General features: G+C 54.8%; 2 protein-coding genes across 3 annotated transcripts in view; one reads left to right on the forward strand and one right to left on the reverse strand.

Annotated features, from left to right (window-relative positions):
* TFR2 (transferrin receptor 2) overlaps window positions 1-2,024 on the forward strand; it is a 49,690-nt gene extending 47,666 nt beyond the window's left edge. The window contains exon 18 of one of the 2 annotated variants that reach the window (XM_038768979.1): window positions 1,704-2,023. In XM_038768979.1, coding sequence (XP_038624907.1) covers window positions 1,704-1,979 — 276 coding nt within the window. In that variant the 3' untranslated portion in view covers window positions 1,980-2,023. Of the gene's footprint in view, window positions 1-1,703 lie in introns of both variants that reach the window. The other variant, XM_038768978.1, reaches the window with a different exon arrangement.
* Window positions 2,025-4,163: 2,139 nt separating this feature from the next.
* MOSPD3 (motile sperm domain containing 3) lies at window positions 4,164-14,907 on the reverse strand (the record flags this gene model as incomplete). Its single annotated transcript, XM_038768244.1, has 5 exons — window positions 4,164-6,403; window positions 6,621-6,785; window positions 7,945-8,177; window positions 9,033-9,108; window positions 14,751-14,907. Coding segments are annotated over 5 exons (663 nt in total), but the record flags the coding sequence as incomplete, so codon positions are not given.
* Window positions 14,908-21,442: the final 6,535 nt, after the last annotated feature.

The raw sequence follows: 21,442 nt of genomic DNA on the forward strand, positions 1-21,442 counted from the left end.
TATACATATACATATATATATACATACATATACATATACATTCCCTCATTCTCTCCCTTCCCCTCTCCTCACTCCCTCTCTCTCAGGAGTCACACCCTACCTCTCCTCTCCATTCCTCTTTCCTCCCCTTAAATTCTCACTTTTCCCCTACCTCTAATCCCCCCTTTCGCTTATCCCAGCCTGCATCCCCCTCTCCCCTGGCCACTTCCTCTGTCCTTCCTCCTCCTCCTGGGCCACCCTCACAGGGCAGGCAGGGGACCTGGAGGGGTTAAGCGCTCAATACAGTGCTCTGCACACAGTAAGCGCTCAAGAAATACGATTCAATTAATGAGTTCCTGCCGGGGGGAGACGGGAGGCTGGGGGTGCTTGGAGGAGAGTTCCAGTTTGGGGTGAGGGGGCATGGGGAGGAGTTCCAGTCTTGGGGAGGGGAGACTGGAGGGGCCTGGAGGAGAGTTTGTTCCTGGGGGAGAGGGGAATCTGTAAAATAGGAATTGAGGCTGTGATTCTCACGCGGGATAGGGATTGCATCCAACCCGATTTGGTTGTATCCACTCAGCGTTCAGTACAGTGAAGCAGCGTGGCTCAGTGGAAAGAGCCCGGGCTTTGGAGTCAGAGGTCATGGGTTCGAATCCCGGCTCTGCCTCATGCCCGCTGTGTGACCTTGGGCAAGTCATTTCACTTCTCTGACCCTCAGCTACCTCATCTGTAAAACGGGGATTAAGACTGTGAGCCCTACGGAGGACAACTTGATCACCTTGTATCCCCCCAGCGCTTAGAACAGTGCTCTGCACATAGTAAGCGCTTAACTAATGCCATCATTATTATTATTATTACAGTGCCTGGTACATAATCAGCATTCAACAAATATAATAATAATAACGATGATGGAGGGAAGTTTCATCCTGGTAGGGGGCTGGTGGAGGGCGGTCTGGAGGGGAGTTTCATCATCATCATCAATCGTATTTATTGAGCGCTTACTATGTGCAGAGCACTGTACTAAGCGCTTGGGAAGTACAAATTGGCAACATCTAGAGACAGTCCCTACCCAACAGTGGGCTCACAGTCTAAAAGGGGGAGACAGAGAACAAAACCAAACATACCAACAGAATAAAATAAATAGAATAGATATGTACAGGCTTGGGGACGGGGCTGGAGCAAAGTTCTGGCCTTGGAGGGGGGGGCTTGGAGGGGATTTCTGGTCTGGCAGGGGGGGCCTGGAGGGGAGTTTCGGGCTGGAGGAAAGTTCAGGCCTGGGAGGGGACTGAGGGGGGCCTAGAGGGGCCTGCCAGGGGAGAACTCGGGAAGGGGGCTGAAGGGAAGAAAGGGGAAGGGGCTGGGGGGAGGTGGGAGAAATGGAGCGGGGGGGGTGCCACTGGAAAGGCAGCAGAGTCTCCTCCCCCCATGACTACCTGTATATATGTATATATGGTTGTACATATTTATTACTCTATTTATTTATTTATTTATTTTACTTGTACATTTCTATCCTATTCATTTTATTTTGTTGGTATGTTTGGTTCTGTTCTCTGTCTCCCTGTTTTAGACCGTGAGCCCACTGTTGGGTAGGGACTGTCTCTATGTGTTGCCAATTTGTACTTCCCAAGCGCTTAGTACAGTGCTCTGCACCTAGTAAGCGCTCAATAAATACGATTGATTGATTGATTGATTGATTACCACCACTCCCTCGCACCCCTCCGCACCAGGTGGAGTTTTATTTCCTGTCCCAGTACGTCTCGCCTGCCGTGTTCCCCTTCCGGCACATCGTCCTGGGCCGGGGGGATCACACCCTGGGCGCCCTGCTGGACCACCTGCGGCTGCTGCGCCAGGACCCGGCGCCCACCCAAGGAGGGGGACCCCCGCCCGGCCCCGGCTTCCAGGAGGGACGTTTCCGCCGCCAGCTGGCCTTGCTCACCTGGACCCTGCAGGGAGCGGCCAATGCCCTCAGCGGGGACGTCTGGAACATCGACAACAACTTCTGAGCGGGGCGGTCATCCTCCCTCCTCCTCTTCTCCCTAGAGGAGGAGTTGCGGGGGGGGGGGGGGGGGGTCCCCTCTTCCATCTCTCCCCCAACCCAACGCTCTCCCCTCTCCCCCACCCCAGTTAATCCCAGTTGATTTCGGGGTGACGGCGGTTCCTGTAGAAACCGCTTCTATCACCTCTGATCCTAATTCTCCTTATTAACGCCCCCTCCCCCCCGAATGTAAGAATGGGATTATCGGAAGCAGTGACTTCCATAATTTGACGGTCATACTGTCGGCCAAATCAGAGAGCAGTATCTGCTCAGCCAATGAACCCCTCGCCCCGCTGCCCGCACCGGACACCTGGGTTCCCCCAAGCTAGAGGGTCGGGTCCTTTGGGTCTCCCCAACTCCCCACCTCCGCCACCGAGCCCCGTCCAAGGGCAGGGATCTAGATTTGCACTCCCCCATCTCTATCGGCGGAGGGGAGGGGTCGGGGCAGGCTGGGCCCAGGCGGACCCTCCCTCAATAAAAGTGTCCGATGCTGCTGCTGATGATGATAAAGTTTCTTTCCTCTGATGCTCAAGGAGTCCTTTTCCCCCTGCAAGGGGGCTACAAGTCTGGAGGTGGAAAGGGGGTGTGGGAAGGAAGAAACTGGTGTCACGGGAAGAGTTGGGGGCTAGAAGCCAGATCCAGTCAGGAGGCAAAGAGCCCTAAATGCTGAGGAGGGGCAGAGGGGTTTTTCTTTATTTTACTAAAACTACAATCGTATCACAAAATTAGCTCAAGGGAGAGTGGGGGGCTAGAAGCCGGATCCAGTCAGGAGGCAAAGAGCCCTAAATGCTGAGCGGGGGGGGGGGAGAGGGGTTTTTCTTTATTTTACTAAAACTACAATCGTATTACAAAATTAGCTCAAGGGAGAGTTGGGGGCTAGAAGCCGGATCCAGTCAGGAGGCAAAGAGCCCTAAATGCTGAGGAGGGGGAGAGGGTTTTTTTTCTTTATTTTACTAAAACTACAATCGTATTACAAAATTAGCTCAAGGGAGAGTGGGGGGCTAGAAGCCGGATCCAGTCAGGAGGCAAAGAGCCCTAAATGCTGAGGAGAGGGAGAGGGGTTTTTCTTTATTTTACTAAAACTACAATCGTATTACAAAATTAGCTCAAGGGAGAGTGGGGGGCTAGAAGCCGGACCCAGTCAGGAGGCAAAGAGCCCTAAATGCTGAGGAGGGGGAGAGGGGTTTTTCTTTATTTTACTAAAGCTACAATCGTATTACAAAATTAGCTCAAGGGAGAGTCGGGGGCTAGAAGCCGGATCCAGTCAGGAGGCAAAGAGCCCTAAATGCTGGTGGGGGGAGAGGGGTTTTTCTTTATTTTACTAAAGCTACAATTGTATTACAAAATTAGCTCAAGGGAGAGTCGGGGGCTAGAAGCCGGAACCAGTCAGGAGGCAAAGAGCCCTAAATGCTGAGGAGGGGGAGAGGGGTTCTTCTTTATTTTACTAAAACTACAATCGTATTACAAAATTAGCTCAAGGGAGAGTGGGGGGCTAGAAGCCGGATCCAGTCAGGAGGCAAAGAGCCCTAAATGCTGAGGAGGGGGAGAGGGGTTTTTTCTTTATTTTACTAAAACTACAATCGTATTACAAAATTAGCTCAAGGGAGAGTGGGGGCTAGAAGCCGGATCCAGTCAGGAGGCAAAGAGCCCTAAATGCTGAGGAGAGGGAGAGGGGTTTTTCTTTATTTTACTAAAACTACAATCATATTACAAAATTAGCTCAAGGGAGAGTGGGGGGCTAGAAGCCGGACCCAGTCAGGAGGCAAAGAGCCCTAAATGCTGAGGAGGGGGAGAGGGGTTTTTCTTTATTTTACTAAAGCTACAATCGTATTACAAAATTAGCTCAAGGGAGAGTCGGGGGCTAGAAGCCGGATCCAGTCAGGAGGCAAAGAGCCCTAAATGCTGGTGGGGGGAGAGGGGTTTTTCTTTATTTTACTAAAGCTACAATTGTATTATAAAATTAGCTCAAGGGAGAGTCGGGGGCTAGAAGCCGGATCCAGTCAGGAGGCAAAGAGCCCTAAATGCTGAGGAGGGGGAGAGGGGTTCTTCTTTATTTTACTAAAACTACAATCGTATTACAAAATTAGCTCAAGGGAGAGTGGGGGGCTAGAAGCCGGATCCAGTCAGGAGGCAAAGAGCCCTAAATGCTGAGGAGGGGGAGAGGGGTTTTTTCTTTATTTTACTAAAACTACAATCGTATTACAAAATTAGCTCAAGGGAGAGTGGGGGGCTAGAAGCCGGATCCAGTCAGGAGGCAAAGAGCCCTAAATGCTGAGGAGGGGGAGAGGGGTTTTTCTTTATTTTACTAAAACTACAATCGTATTACAAAATTAGCTCAAGGGAGAGTGGGGGGCTAGAAGCCGGACCCAGTCAGGAGGCAAAGAGCCCTAAATGCTGAGGAGGGGGAGAGGGGTTTTTCTTTATTTTACTAAAGCTACAATCGTATTACAAAATTAGCTCAAGGGAGAGTGGGGGGCTAGAAGCGGGATCCAGTCAGGAGGCAAAGAGTCCTAAATGCTTAGAAGGGGGAGAGGGTTTTTTTTCTTTATTTTACTAAAACTACAATCGTATTACAAAATTAGCTCAAGGGAGAGTCGGGGGCTAGAAGCCGGATCCAGTCAGGAGGCAAAGAGCCCAAAATGCTGAGGAGGGGTAGAGGGGTCTTTCTTTATTTTACTAAAACTATACTCGTATTACAAAATTAGCTCAAGGGAGAGCGGGGGGGCTAGAAGCGGGATCCAGTCAGGAGGCAAAGAGCCCTAAATGCTGAGGAGGGGGAGAGGGGTTTTTCTTTATTTTACTAAAACTACAATCATATTACAAAATTAGCTCAAGGGAGAGTTGGGGGCTAGAAGCCGGATCCAGTCAGGAGGCAAAGAGCCCTAAATGCTGAGGAGGGGGAGAGGGGTTTTTTCTTTATTTTACTAAAACTACAATCGTATTACAAAATTAGCTCAAGGGAGAGTGGGGGGCTAGAAGCCGGATCTAGTCAGGAGGCAAAGAGCCCTAAATGCTGAGGGGGAGAGGGGTTTTTCTTTACTTTACTAAAACTACAATCGTATTACAAAATTAGCTCAAGGGAGAGTTGGGGGCTAGAAGCCGGATCCAGTCAGGAGGCAAAGAGCCCTAAATGCTGAGGAGGGGGAGAGGGTTTTTTTTCTTTATTTTACTAAAACTACAATCGTATTACAAAATTAGCTCAAGGGAAAGTGGGGGGCTAGAAGCCGGATCCTGTCAGGAGGCAAAGAGTCCTACATGCTGAGGAGGGGGAGAGGGGTTCTTCTTTATTTTACTAAAACTACAATTGTATTACAAAATTAGCTCAAGGGAGAGTGGGGGGCTAGAAACCGGATCCAGTCAGGAGGCAAAGAGCCCTAAATGCTGAGGAGGGGGAAAGTTTTTTTTCTTTATTTTACTGAAACTACAATCGTATTACAAAATTAGCTCAAGGGAGAGTGGGGGGCTAGAAGCGGATCCAGTCAGGAGGCAAAGAGCCCTAAATGCTGAGGAGGGGGAGAGGGGTTTTTCTTTATTTTACTAAAACTACAATCGTATTACAAAATTAGCTCAAAAAAGCAATGCTACAATTACATTTTTTTTTTCCAAAATACCATCCATAGTCTGGTACGGGGGGGTTCGGGGTTGGACACGAAGAACCAGAGGCTGCCGGGGAGGACGGGGTGATCCTAGGAGAGGAGAGAGGACAGAAGGGGCCGGGAGGCAGATACCTCAGGTCCCTGAGGGCAGCTCGGCCAGGAGCGACGGGATGGGGAGGGGGCCCGGGTTCCCTTCCCCTTGATCAGTGAGGAGGGTCCTCCAGGAAACGCGGAAGCCTCTGGGCCTCTCGGTCTTCTGGGAGCGGCAGTGTTGGTTTGGCCGCTGGACTTCTAAGATGCTAGAGGATGGGATGCAGAGTCTCTGGGAGCTGTCGGGTTGGCTTGGCCGCTGGACTTCTAAGATGCCAGAGGATGGGATGCGGAGTCTCTGCAGCCAGAGACCGGGGAAGGAGCCGGATGGTAAGGGATGGGACGGGGGGAGCGGAGGCTGGCGAAGGACAATGGGATGCCTGAGTGTCTGTGGGTAGTAAAGGCCGCCAGGGAGGGCCCCTTGGGTCCCTGAGAGGACGGGGCAACGGGGAGGGAGACCTCGTAGAGGGAAGATGGGATGTCGGAGTCCTTGATGGAAACTCGGCCTTCACTTCTGGTGCTTTCGCGTTCGGCTTGGAAAATGCCTATCGAATCCCTGGGGCTTCTGGTCCTGAGCTGGGAGTTGGGGCGGGGGGTGGGGGGGTCCGGGTCACAGTGGCCGTCTTGGGGGGAATCTGTCCCACCTCACGGTGAGAGCCAGGCTGCGAAGGGGGTCAGGGCTGGAGGAAAGCCATGGTGAGGAGGCCTGCAGGGGCGGGAGGAGAGGGGATCGATATCCAGCGGCAATCCGAACAGCCCCTCCACTCCCCGCCCCCTCCAGAGTCCAGGCGTCGGACCCACCTGGATCAGATGGGGCCCACCCGCACCCCACGCCCGCCCCGGGGCCATCGCGACCCGGCCGCCGGGGGACGGTCCGGGGTCGGACGCCGGGCCGGATTTGGGATCCGGGGCCTCGCGCTCACCCAGGACGTAGGCCGCCACCAGCTTCTGTCCGAGGGAGACGTGGAGGGCGCGGGGCAGGGCGGGGTGGGCATCCCCCTGCAGCGGGAGCAACAGGAAGGCCACGCAGGTCAGCCCGGTCAGCAGGTACAGGAGGAAGACGCGGGGAGCCAAGGACAGCAGAGGACCTGGGGCGGGAGGACAATCGGCCTGGAAGCCCCGCTCTCCCCATAAGAGCCCCTGACCCAGGCGCTTACTACAGTGCTCAGCACACAGTAAGAGCTCAGTAAATACGATTGAATGAATGAATGAATGAAGAGAGGGTTGAGCACGCCAGGAATAAGTTTAGCTCAGCTGGGGTCCCACAAGCCCCGCCTCTTCCCATGATACTAACCATAATCGTAACAATAATAATAATAATATTAATAACAATGGTATTTATTCAGCGCTCACTATGTACCAGGCACTGTTCTAAGGACCGGGATAGATACGTGATAATCGGGTTGGATGCAGTCCCTGTCCCACCTGGGGCTCAGGGTCGTAACCCTCATTTTCCAGATGAGGGAACTGAGGCCCAGAGAAGTGAAGTGACTTGTCCAAGGTCACCCAGCGGACAAGTGGAGGAGCCGGGGTTAGGACCCCAGGTCCTCCTGACTCTCACGAGCTGGGCGACGCTGGGTAGATGCCCCCGCTAGAGAAGCAGCGTGGCTCAGTGGGAAGAGCCCGGGCTTTGGAGTCAGAGGTCATGGGTTCCAATCCCGGCTCCGCCACTTAGCTGTGTGACTTTGGGCAAGTCGCGTCTCTGGGCCTCAGTTCCCTCATCTGGAAAACGGGGATTAGGACTGTGAGCCCCCCATGGGACAACCTGATCACCTTGTAACCTCCCCAGCGCTTAGAACAGTGCTCTGCACGTAGTAAGCGCCTAATAAATGCCATTATTATTATTATTATTGCTGAAGCACCTCGGCTGGTGCCCGGCTTTGGCCCGTGGGGCAGTTTGAGCCGGTTGCCGGGACCCTGCAAGCTCCAGGAGGCCCCTGGGACAAGCGGACGATGAGCAGCATGATTTTCTGTCACTTGAACAGGTGTCCCGCTCCCGAATTAGATCCCAATTTAGACTGTGAGCCCACTGTTGGGTAGGGACTGTCTCTATATGTTGCCAACTTGGACTTCCCAAGCGCTTAGTACAGTGCTCTGCACACAGTAAGCGCTCAATAAATACGATTGATGATGATGATGATGATTTCGGGGGCCTTTTGCGGACCGGTCCGGGGCGCGATCCTCCAGCGCTTCTGTCCCCCCGCCCCCCTCAGCCACTTGCGTTGGACCCAGACGTCCCGGCCTTACCCTGCCTCCCCGAGCGGCTCCGGAGCGTCCGGGAGCGGAGCGGGGCGTCCGGTGGGAGGGCCCGGGCCGGCGGGATCTGGGGTCCCCGGGGGCCGGGCGGCGGCGGTTGGAGCACGGAGGGGACGTCTTTGTGGCCGACCACCCGCCCCGCGGCCCCCTCCTCCCGCAGCTCGATCCGGAAGCAGTCGCTGGCACCGTAGTGAGCGGGATCGGGGGCCCGAATGCGGATCACGCTGCGGGCCGGGAGAGGCGGCGGGTCACCGAGGCCACCGATCTCCCGTCCTCGTGTCTCTCCCCACTTCAATCCATACCTCATGCTGCTGCCTGGATTATCTTTGTCCAGAAACGCTCTGGGCATGTTACTCCCCTCCTCAAAAATCTCCAGTGGCTACCAATCAATCTGCGCATCAGGCAGAAACTCCTCACCCTGGGCTTCAAGGCTGTCCATCCATCCATCCCCTCGCCCCCTCCTACCTCACCTCCCTTCTCTCCTTCTCCAGCCCACCCCGCACCCTCCGCTCCTCCGCCGCTAATCTCCTCACCGTACCTCGCTCTCGCCTGTCCCGCCATCGACCCCTGGCCCACGTCATCCCCCGGGCAAGGAATGCCCCCAATCCCTCTGCCCATCCGCCAAGCTCGCTCTCTTCCTCCCTTCGAGGCCCTACTGAGAGCTCACCTCCTCCAGGAGGCCTTCCCACACTGAGCCCCCTCCTTCCTCTCCCCCTCGTCCCCCTCTCCATCCCCCCCATCTTACCTCCTTCCCTTCCCCATAGCACCTGTATATAGGTATATATGTTTGTACATATTTATTACTCTATTTTACTTGTACATATCTATTCTATTTATTTTATTTTGTTAGTATGTTTGGTTTTGTTCTCTGTCTCCGCCTTATAGACTGTGAGCCCACTGTTGGGTAGGGACTGTCTCTATATGTTGCCAATTTGTACTTCCCAAGCGCTTAGTATAGTGCTCTGCACACAGTAAGCGCTCAATAAATACGATTGATTGATTGATTGATTGACCGAGGACACCGTCGCGGGGGGCCGGGGAAGTGGGGGGCCGGGGAGAGGGGGACAGTTGCCACTCACATGTCAATACAGGACTGGGGACGCACGTGCCCCTCGGCGTCCAGCACCGTGTACCTGGAGGGGGCTGTGGACAAAACTGAAGACAAACCCGGTGAGGACATTGTGGATATAATAATAATAATAATAATAGCATTTATTAAGCGCTTACTATGTACAAAACACTGTTCTAAGCGCTGGGGAGGTTACAAGGTGATCAGGTTGTCCCACGGGGGGGTTCACAGTCTTCATCCCCATTTTACAGATGAGGGAACTGAGGCCCAGAGAAGTGAAGTGACTTGCCCAAAGTCACACGGCTGACAGTTGGCGGAGCCGGGATTAGAACCCATGACCTCTGACTCCCGAGCCTGGGCTCTTTCCACTGAGCCGCGCTGCTTCAGGGTGGATGAGGAACGTGTCCACCCACCCTGCTATACTCTCCTCTCCCAAACGCTTAGTACAGTGCTCTAGACTGTCAGCTTCTTGTGGGCGGGAAATGTGTCTGTTCTATTGTTATATCGTCCTCTCCCAAGCGCTTAGTACAGTGGTCTGCATAGGGTAAGAACTCAATAAATACGATTGTCTCCCCCTTCTAGACTGTGAGCCCGTTGTTGGGTAGGGACTATCTCTCTATGTTGCCAACTTGTACTTCCCAAGCACTTAGTACAATGCTCTGCACACAGTAAACGCTCAATAAATCCGACTGAATGAATGAATGATTGACTGCTCTACTCCTAGTAAACGCTCAATTAAAGGCTGTAAGCTCACTGTGGGTGGCGTATGTATAATAATGATAGCATTTATAATGATAGCATTTATTAAGCGCTTACTAGGTGCCAAGCACTGTTCTAAGCGTCTCTCTATGTTGCCGACTTGTACTTCCCAAGCGCTTAGTACAATGCTCTGCACACAGTAAGCGCTCAATAAATCCGATTGACTGAATGAATGAATGATTGACTGACTGCTCTACTCCTCGTAAAGGCTCAATTAAAGACTGTAAACTCACTGTGGGCGGGGTATGTATAATAATGATAGCATTTATAATGATAGCATTTATTAAGCGCTTACTAGGTGCCAAGCACTGTTCTAAGCGTCTCTCTATGTTGCCGACTTGTACTTCCCAAGCGCTTAGTACAATGCTCTGCACACAGTAAGCGCTCAATAAATCCGATTGACTGAACGAATGAATGACTGACTGACTGCTCTACTCCTCGTAAAGGCTCAATTAAAGACTGTAAACTCACTGTGGGCGGGGTATGTATAATAATGATAGCATTTATAATGATAGCATTTATTAAGCGCTTACTAGGTGCCAAGCACTGTTCTAAGCGTCTCTCTATGTTGCTGACTTGTACTTCCCAAGCGCTTAGTACAGTGCTCTGCACACAGTAAGCGCTCAATAAATCCAATTGACTGAACGAATGAATGACTGACTGACTGCTCTACTCCTAGTAAACGCTCAGTAAAAGACTATGAGCTCACTGTGGGCGGGGTATGTATAATAATGATAGCATTTATAATGATAGCATTTATTAAGCGCTTACTAGGTGCCAAGCACTGTTCTAAGCGTCTCTCTATGTTGCCGACTTGTACTTCCCAAGCGCTTAGTACAATGCTCTGCACACAGTAAGTGCTCAATAAATCCGATTGAATGAATGAATGATTGACTGACTGCTCTACTCCTCTTAAAGGCTCAATTAAAGACTGTAAACTCACTGTGGGTGGGGTATGTATAATAATGATAGCATTTATAATGATAGCATTTATTAAGCGCTTACTAGGTGCCAAGCACTGTTCTAAGCGTCTCTCTATGTTGCCGACTTGGACTTCCCAAGCGCTTAGTACAATGCTCTGCACACAGTAAGCGCTCAATAAATCCGATTGACTGAATGAATGAATGATTGACTGACTGCTCTACTCCTAGTAAACGCTCAATTAAAGACTGTAAGCTCACTGTGGGCGGGGTATGTATAATAATGATAGCATTTATAATGACAGGATTTATTAAGCGCTTACTAGGTGCCAAGCACCGTTCTAAGCACTGTGGAGGACACAAGGTAATCAGGTTGTCCCACATGGGGCTCACAGTCTAAGTCCCCATTTTGCAGATAAGGTAACTGAGGCACAGAGAAGTGAAGTGACTTGCCCAAAGTCACAGAGTTGACAAGCGACCTCTGACTTCCAAGCCTGTGCTCTTTCCACTGAGCCCCGCTGGGATGTTATATTCTTAGATTGAGAGCAGCATGGCTTAGTGGCTTGGGAGTCAGAGGTTGTGGGTTCTAATCCCAGTTCCGCCACTTATAATAATAATAATAATAATGCTGATAGCATTTATTAAGCGCTTACTATGTGCAAAGCACTGTTCTAAGCGCTGGGGAGGTTACACGGTGGTCAGGTTGTCCCACCGGGGGCTCACGGTCTTCATCCCCATTTTCCAGATGAGGGAACTGAGGCGCAGATAAATTAAGTGACTTGCCGGAAGTAACACAGCTGACAAGTGGGGGAGCCAGGATTTGAACCCATGACCTCTGACTCCAAAGCCCGGGCTCTTTCCACTGAGCCACGCTGCTTCTCCAGCGTGTGACCTTGGGCAAGTTACTTAACTTCTCTGGACCTCCGTTACCTCATCTGTCAAAAGGGGATTAAGACTGTGAGCTCCAGGTCCCAACCTGATACCCCTGAACCTACCCCAGTGCTTAGGGCAGTGCTGGAGTCAGAGGTCGTGGGTTCAAATCCCGGCTCCGCCAATTGTCAGCTGGGTGACTTTGGGCAAGTCACTTCACTTCTCTGGGCCTCAGTTCCCTCATCTGCAAAATGGGGATGAAGACTGCCAGCCCCACGTGGGACAACCTGTATCCCCCCAGCGCTTAGAACAGTGCTTTGCACATAGTAAGCGCTTAACAAATGCCATTATTATTATTATTATCAAATACCATTATTATCATTATAGCTCTATTGTGCCCTCCCAAGTCCTTAGTCCAGTGCTCTGCACATAGCAAGTGCTTAACAAATGCCATTATTATTATTATTATTAACAAATACCATTATTATCATTATTGCTCTATTGTGCCCTCCCAAGTCCTTAGTCCAGTGCTCTACACACAGTAAGCGCTCAATAAAAGAAAGTAAGATCACTGTGGGCAGGGAATGGGTCTGATAGTAGTTACAGTGTCCTCTTCCGAGTCCCTAGTCAATCAATCAATCAATCGCATTTATTGAGCGCTTACTGTGTGCAGAGCACTGTACTAAGCGCTTGGGAAGTACAAGATGGCAACATATAGAGCTTAGTACAGTGCTCTGCACATAGTAAGCGCTCAATAAATACGATTGATTGATTGATTGATTGATATAGAGACAGTCCCTACCCAACAGTGGGCTCACAGTCCAGTGCTCTGCACACAGTAAGCGCTAAATAAAGCTCGTAGTGGGCAGGGCATGTGTCTGCTAGCTAATACTAATAATAATGATGGCACTTGTTAAGCGCTTATTATGTGCCAAGCACTGTTCTAAGCACTGGGGTAGACACAAGATAATCAGGTTGTCCCCTGTGGGGGTCACAGTCTTAATCCCCACTTTACAAATGAGGTAACTGAGGTACAGAGAAGTGAAGTGGCTTGCCCAAAGTCACCCAGCTGACAAGTGGCAGAGTTGGGATTAGAACCCACTACCTTTGACTCCTAAACCTGGGCTCTTTCCACTATGCCACGCTGCTTCTCTAGTGTCCTCGCCCAAGCGCTTAGTCCAGTGCTCTGCACACAGTAAGCGCTCAATAAAAGCCTGTCAGCTCGTTGTGGGCAGGGAATGTGACTGGTAGCTCTTCTAGTGTCCTCTCCCGAGCGCTTAGTTCAGTGCTCTGCACACAGAAAGTGCTCAATGAAAGCCTGTAAGCTCGTTGTGGGCAGGGAATGTGTCTGATAGTAGTTATAGTGTCCTCTCCCGAGCGCTTAGTCCAGTGCTCTGCACACAGTAAGCACTCAATAAATCCTGCCAGCTCTCTGTGGACGGGGAATGTGTCTGATAGCTGTTCTAATGTCCTCTCCCAAGCGCTTAGTCCAGTGCTCTGCACACTGTAAGTGCTCAATAAAATCCTGTCAGTTCGTTGAGGGAAGGGAATGGGATTTTCCCGAGCGCTTAGTCCAGTGCTCTGCACCCAGTAAGCGCTCAATAAAATCCCGTCAGCTCGCTGTGGGCAGGGAATGGGTCTGTTTATTGTTGTACTGGACTTTCCCATGCGCTTAGCCCAGTGCTCTGCACACAGTGAGCGCTCAATAAAAGCCTGTCAGCTCATCGTGGGCAGGGAATGGGTCTGCTTATTGCTGAATGGGACTTTCCCGAGCGCTTAGACCAGCGCTCTGCACACTGTAAGTGCTCAATAAAAGCCTGGCAGCTCGTTGTGGGCAGGGAACGGGTCTGCTTATTGCTGAATGGGACTTTCCCACACGCTTAGTCCAGTGCTCTGCACACAGTAAGTGCTCAATAAAAGCCTGGCAGCTCGCTGCGGGCAGGGAATGGGTCTGTTTATTGTTGTACTGGACTTTCCCACGCGCTTAGTCCAGTGCTTTGCACCCAGTAAGCACTCAATAAAAGCCTGTCAGCTCGTCGTGGGCAGGGAATGGGTCTGTTTATTGTTGTACTGGACTTTCCCACACGCTTAGTCCAGTGCTCAGCACACTGTAAGCACTCAATAAAAGCCTGTCAGCTCGTCGTGGGCAGGGAATGGGTCTGCTTATTGCTGAATGGGACTTTCCCGAGCGCTTAGCCCAGTGCTCTGCGCACAGTAAGCGTTCAATAAAAGCCTGTCAGCTCGTTGTGGGCAGGGAATGGGTCTGTTTATTGCTGAAGGGGCCTTTCCCGAGTGTTTAGACCAGTGCTCTGCACCCAGTAAGCGCTCAATAAAATCCTGTCAGCTAATTGTGGGCAGGGAATGGGTCTGTTTATTGCTGAATGGGCCTTTCCCGAGCGCTTAGACCAGTGCTCTGCACACAGTCCGAGTTCAATCAATCCGGCTGTGTGAATGAACCCCTCGGGTGGTTCATGTGTGTGTGTGTGTGTGTGTGTGTGTGTGTGTACTAAGCGCTTAGTCCAGTGTTCTGCACACAGTAAGCGCTCAATACGATTGAGTGATTGTGTGTGCTAAGCGCTTAGTCCAGTGCTCTGCACATAGTAAGCGCTCAATAAAATCCTGTCAGCTCGTTGTGGGCAGGGAATGGGTCTGTTTATTGCTGAATGGGCCTTTCCCGAGCGCTTAGACCAGTGCTGTGCACACAGTAAGTGCTCAATAAAATCCTGTCAGCTCGTTCTGGGCAGGGAATGGGTCTGTTTATTGTTGTACTAGACTTTCCCACACGCTTAGTCCAGTGCTTTGCACACAGTAAACGCTCAATAAAATCCTGTCAGCTCGCTCAGGGAAGGGAATGGGATTTTCCCGAGCGCTTAGTCCAGTGCTCTGCGCACAGTAAGCGCTCAGTAAAATCCTGTCAGCTAATTGTGGGCAGGGAATGGGCCTGTTTATTGCTGAATGGGCCTTTCCCGAGCGCTTAGACCAGTGTTCTGCACACAGTCCGAGTTCAATCAATCCGACTGAGTGAATGAACCCCCCGGGGGGTTCGTGTGTGTGTGTGTGTGTGTGCTAAGCGCTTAGCCCAGTGCTCTGCACACAGTAAGCGCTCAATAAATACGATTGAATGATTGTGTGTGCGTGTGTGTGTGTGTGTGTGTGTGTGTGCGCGTGCGCGCGCTCACCTCGGAAGCGGAGGCGTTGGCAGGACGTGTTGTAGAGAGTGAGCACCTGCTTGTGGCTGCGGCGGTCGGCGGCGGCGAACACCAGCTCGGCCGGGAACACCAGGACCGGCGTCGGGACCGACGGGGAGCGGGAAGGGGAGCGGGAGCGGGAGCGGGATCGGGAAGGGGATCGGGAGGGGGAGGGGGAGGGGAAGCGGGAGGGGGAGGGGCCGGCCCCGCCCCTCGGGAGGCCCCGGCGCTCCGACGCCCCACTGCGCATGGGCGGACGGACATCCGCGCCGCCGGGCCGGGGGCGCGCGCGCGCCCGACGGGGCGGCACAGCCTGAGGGAGGGAAGGGGCGGCGCTATTTCCAGGCCTAAGGGGATTGGCTGTCTGCGGGCCACGCCCACCCCGGCGGAGGCCACGCCCCCTCCCACGGCGCATGAGCGGGCGGGGCCTGACACACACGCCCCCCCAGGCGTGCGGGGATTGGCTGCCTGCAGGCCACGCCCACCCCGACGGAGGCCACGCCCCCTGGAGGGCCCGGCCCTCCCAGGGCGCATGAGCGGGCGGGGTGTTACTCAGCCAGAGGGGCGGGGCCACACACACACACACACACACACTCTGTCTGCAGGCTACGCCCACCCCCGGGGGGGGCATGCCTCCTGGAGGGCCCGGACCTCCCACGGGGCATGAGGGGCGGGGCCTCTCTCTCTCACACACACACACACACACACACACACGCACGCACACCAGGGGTGCGGGGATTGGCTGTCTGCAGGCCACGCCCACCCCCGACGGAGGCCACGGCGCATGAGCGGGTGGGGCGTCACAGCCTGAGGGGCGGGGCCTGACACACACACACACACACACACACACACACACACACACACACACACAGACCCCAGGCGTGCGGGGATTGGCTGTCTTCAGGCCACGCCCACCCCGATGGAGGCCACGCCCCCTAGAGGGCCCGGCCCTCCCACAGCGCGAGCGGGCGGGGCGTCACTCAGCCTGAGGGGGCGGGGCCTGACCCCCCCACCCAGACGTGCGGTGATTGGCTGTCTGCTGGCCACGCCCACTCCCGATAGAGGCCACGCCCCCTTGAGGGCCCCCCACGGCGCGTGAGTGGGCGGGGTGTCACTCAGCCTGAGGGGCGGGGCCTGACCCCCCGACGTGTGGGATTTGCTGCCTGTAGGCCACGCCCACTTCCGATGGAGGCCACGCCCCCTGGAGGGCCCGCCCCGCCCATGGCACATGAGTGGGCAGGACGTCACTCAACCTGAAGGGCGGGGCCTGACATCTCCCCCCCCCCGGCACGCGGCGATTGGCTGTCTGCAGGCTACGCCCACCCCGATGGAGGCCACGCCCCCTGGAGGGCCCGGCCCCCCCACGGCGCATGAGCGAGCGGGCGGGGCGTCACTCAGCATGAGGGGCGGGGCCTGACCCCTTCACGCCCGGTGTGCGGTGATTGGCTGTCTGCAGGGCACGCCCCCCGAGGGAGGCCACGCCCCCTGGGGGGCCTGTCGCTCCCACGGCGCATGATCAGGCGGACATCCGCGGGAGCGCGCGCGGGGGGCGGGGCCTGACCCTCCCAGGCGTGCGGGGACTGGCCGTCCGCAGGCCCCGCCCACCCGAGGGAGGGCACGCCCCACGGCGCATGTGCGGGAGGTGCGTCACTCAGCATGAGAGGCGGGGCCTGACCCCCCAGGCGTGCGGGGATTGGCTGTCTGCAGGCCACGCCCACTCCTGATGGAGGCCACACCCCCTGGAGGACCCGGGCCTCCCACGGCGCATGAGCGGGCGGGGCATCACTCAGCCTGAGGGGCGGGGCCTGACACCCCCAGGCATGAGGGGATTGGCTGTCTGCAGGCCCCGCCCCCTAGGGGGAGGCCACGCCCCCTGGGGGGCCTGTCGCTCCCACGGTGCATGAGCGGGCGGACATCCGCGCGGCCGGGGCGGGGCGTCACTCAGCCTGGGGGTGCGGGGCCTCACCCCCCCCCAGACCTTCGGGGATTGGTCGCCGGCAGGCCCGCCCCCCGGCGGAGGCCACGCCCCCTGGAGGACCCGGCCCTCCGACGCCTCACGGCGCATGTGCGGGCGGGACGTCCCTCAGCCTGAGAGGGCGGGGCCTGACCCCCCAGGCGTGCGGGGATTGGCCGCCGGCCGGCCCCGCCCCCGGGGAGGCCACGCCCCCGGGAGTCCGTCGCTCCCACGCCCCACGGCGCATGAGCGGACGGCCATCCGCGGGGGCGCGCGCGGGGGGCGGGGCCTGACCCCCCCAGAGCTTCGGGGCGTGGCCGCCATCAGGTCCCGCCCCCGTCTCCCTCCTCCCGCTTCTTCTTTCCGTCTCCTCGCCCCCGAGCTCACCCAGGGCCGCCGCCGCCGCCGCCTCCTCTTCCGTCCCTCCCTCCCGGAGAGCCGGCTTCGCGTCCCGAACCGCTCGGCGCTTCCGCCTCCGTCCGTGGCCCCGCCCCCCGGGGGCCCCCATAGGCCAGCCGCCCCTCGGCGCTCGCTCCCCATTGGCTCCAACCCGCGCCCGTCAGCGTCTCACCCCCCCCCCCGCCAATGGCGCCCCCCTGCCGTACGGCGGCCGCCGTGGGCGCTTCCGCCGTACGCCTTTCCTGATTGGCCAGCCGGAGGCCCGCCCGCCTCCTGATTGGTCCGGAGCCACGACGCGCGGCAACAACAACAACAACAACTTTATTGGCGTTGGTGGCGGGACACCGTTGCCCGCTTCAGCCCTCCCTCCTCCTCCTCCTGTTCCTCCCCGAATAATAATAATAATAATGGTATTTGTTAAGCGCTTACTATGTGCCAAGCACTGCTCTAAGCGCTGGGGCGGTTACAAGGTGATCAGGTTGTCCCACTGGGGGCTCACAGTCTTCATCCCCATTTTACAGATGAGGTAACTGAGGCACAGAGAAGTGAAGTGATTTGCCCAAAGTCACACAGCTGACAATTGGCGGAACAGGGGTTTGAACCCATGCTCCTCCTTCCCTTCCCCACAGCACCTGTATATATGTATATGTTTGTACATATTTATTACTCTATTTATTTTTACTTGTACATATCTATCCTATTTATTTTATTTTGTTAGTATGTTTAGTTTTGTTCTCTGTCTCCCCCTTTTAGACTGTGAGCCCACTGTTGGGTAGGGACCGTCTTTATATGTTGACAACTTGTACTTCCCAAGCGCTTAGTACAGTGCTCTGCACACAGTAAGCGCTCAATAAATACAATTGATTGATTGATTGATTTCCACCGAGCCACGCTGCTTCTCAAGTGTTTCCCCTCGCCGGGCCCGGTTTTCATCCCGGCCCTCCCCGCCTCCTGCCCGGTTCCCCGGCCTCGGCAGCGTGGTTCAGTGGAAAGAGCCCGGGCTTTGGAGTCAGAGGTCGTGGGTTCAAATCCCACCTCCGCCACTTGTCAGCTGGGTGACTTTGGGCAAGTCACTTCACTTCTCTGGGCCTCAGTTCCCTCATCTGGAAAATGGGGGTTAAGTCTGTGAGCCCCCCGTGGGACAACTTCATTACCTTGTATCTACCCCAGCGCTTAGAACAGTGCTTTGCACAGAGTAAGCGCTTAATAAATGCCATCATTAATTAATTAATACTAGTGGGAAGAGCCCGGGCCTGGAAGTTTGGTTTCTTTGGTTTCTAATCGCAGCGACCACGGCCAAGTCCCTTCCTCGCTCCTCAAGAACCCCCAGGGGTTGCCCGTCCACCTCTGCATCGAACAGAAGCAGTGTGGCTCAGTGGAAAGAGCCCAGACTTTGGAGTCAGAGAAACAGTGTGGCTCAGTGGAAAGAGCCCGGGCTTGGGAGTCAGAGGTCATGGGTTCAAATCCCGCCTCCGCCACTTGTCAGCTGGGTGACTTTGGGCAAGTCACTTCACTTCTCTGGGCCTCAGTTACCTCATCTGGAAAATGGGGATGAAGACTGTGAGCCCCCCGCGGGACAACCTGATCACCTTGTAACCTCCCCAGCGCTTAGAACAGTGCTTTGCACAGAGTAAGCACTTAATAAATGGCATTATAACAGAAACTCCTCACCATCCGCTTCAAAGCCCTCCATCACCCCGCTGCCCTCTCCTACAATAACACATTTCGTTCCTCTAACGCCAACCTACTCACTGGACCTTGATCTCAACTATCTCGCTGTCGACAACCTCTCGCCCACGCCCTGCTTCTTCATCGTCGACAATGACTCTCCCCGGCTTCAAAGCACGCCTCCTCCAAGACGCCTTCCCTGACTGAGGCCTCCTTTCCTCTTCTACCACACCCTTCTGTGATGATGATGGCATTTCTTAAGCGCTTACTATGTGCCAAGCACTGTTCTAAGCGCTGGGGGGGGGATACAAAGTGATCAGGTTGTCCCTCTTGGGGCTCACGGTCTTCATCCCCATTTTACAGATAATAATAATAATAATTGGCATTTGTTAAGTGCTTACTATGTGCAAAGCACTGTTCTAAGCGCTGGATGAGGGAACTGAGGCTCAGAGAAGTGAAGTGTCTTGCCCAAGGTCACACAGCGGACTATATAGAGAAGCAGCGTGGCTCAGTGGAAAGAACCCGGGCTTTGGAGTCAGTGGTCATGGGTTCAAATCCCAGCTCTGCCAATTGTCAGCTGTGTGACTTTGGGCAAGTCACCTCACTTCTCTGGGCCTCAGTTCCCTCATCTGGAAAATGGGGATTGACTGTGAGCCCCCCGTGGGACAACCTGATCACCTTGTAACCTCCCCAGCGCTTAGAACTGTGCTTTGCCCTATTCTATTTATTTTGTCTTGTTAATATGTTTTGTTTTGTTGTCTGTCTCCCCCTTCTAGACTGTGAGCCCGCTGTTGGGGAGGGACCGTCTCTAGATGTTGCCAACTTGGACTTTCCAAGCGCTTAGTACAGTGCTCTGCACACAGTAAGCGCTCAATACAATTGAATGAGTGAATGCCATCATTAATAACAATAACGATGTTAATAATATTAATATAATTATAATCATATAATGTTAATCAATCAATTGTATTTATATATCAATAAATGTATATAAATGTATTTATATATCGTGTTTTATATATTGTATATTATATTCAATAGTATAATTATTTTAATCATATAATGTTAATCCAGTCAATCGTACTTATAGATCAATAAATGTATATAAATGTATTTATATACTTATATATCACATTTTATATGTCGTATATTATATGCAATAATATAATTATATTATTATTATTAACAGGGGGATCCAACAGGAGGAAGCAAAGCCGGCGGGGGCCGGGGGGCCTCACCCTTGGATGGACGGGATGTTGGGAAGTGAGACCCGGGATTCCCCGGTCCCCTACGAGAGCCTGGGAAAGGCCAGCCCCGACCTCGAGGGGTGACGGCAACCGAAGGAGACAAGGAGGTCGGAGAGGAAGCCCGCCTCTCTCTCCCGGCCAGCCTCCGTGCCTCGTTTTCCCTCACATCCACGCGCGTGCGCTGAAGTGACCTCTCCCGGGCTTCTGACTCCTTTATTGCAGGCCCAAACAAGCGGGTTGCCAGTGGGCGACCCGTTACTCTCAGTTCCCCCTAGCATCCTTTCCAGAATGCCTTGCAGGGGAGAGGGGAGGGGAGGGTTTTAGGACGACGACATCCCGCTCCCCTCCTCCCCCCACCGAAGTAAGAGTCCTGTGGGGGTTGAGTCATGACCCACTTCTCCCTCTGAGTAACAGTCCCAGAGACAGGGACGATTCCGTTCCCGTCCCCTCGCTGCAGAGTCTGGTTTCCTGGAGGCTCAAGGCCATCTGTCCCCCGCCCCCGGTGTCCGGGGAGGGGGCGCGGGGTGACACCTCCCTCCCTAGGGTTGGGCAGTGCGTCCCACCTGGTCCAGCAGGCTGTAGATGGTGCCGGCCACTTGGGAGAGGCCCCTTCTCCCCACATCCTCCTCCAGGACGTGGTGAGGGTGGCAGAGAGACTCCTAGCAGGGAAACGGTGAGGAGAGGGTGAGCGGTGGAGCTGATGCCCCTTCAGCAGCTCTGGTCCTGCGTTCTCCTCTTCCTCTCTAGGCCCTCTGCCCGGCAGCTGCTTTCTGGCAAAGAGTTCTCCTGCCCCCCTCCACCCCATCCCCTGCGGGTCCTCGGCTTCCCCGCTCTGGTCTGTGCCCTCCCGCTGCTGGCGAGTGGGAGTCGAGCCCATGGCCCAGAGGTTGGGTGGGTGGGTGCGGGGGTCTCCCCATGCCCTCGGCATGAGCGCAGGACACGCTGCTGAAAGGAGCTGGGGGATGCCTGGGGTGGCCCACTGTCTTGGGGAGCAGGGATGGCGATGGGGGAAACTGAGGCCCAGCTAAGGGGGGCCCGCATTGCTGCCCCTTCGCCTGAGTGCCTGGGAGCGTAGCAGCAGACGCGCCCCTTTCTTTCGGCCACCGGCCCCGGGGGGGAAGCGGAGGGGTCGCCTGGGCGAGCGGCTGACGAGGAGAGCAGACGGAGCTGGACACCGGAGCTGGACACGGTATGTACAGTTTATACACGAGACGGAGACACGGCGAGGGCGGCCCCGGGCGCACACGGACGCGAACGCGGACACGGACAAAGAGCTTCTCTAGAAAACAGAGATAATTTAACACGCAGCTGCGCCCCCCGGCCCGCCCCGAGATATGGGGGAGGGAGGAGGAGGAGGCAGGGAGAGAGGGAGTGTCTATGTGTGTGCGAGAAAGAGAGAATGTGCAGGCAACATC

Source organism: Tachyglossus aculeatus, chromosome Y4 (assembly GCF_015852505.1).
Source record: "Tachyglossus aculeatus isolate mTacAcu1 chromosome Y4, mTacAcu1.pri, whole genome shotgun sequence".
NCBI lineage: Eukaryota > Metazoa > Chordata > Mammalia > Monotremata > Tachyglossidae > Tachyglossus > Tachyglossus aculeatus.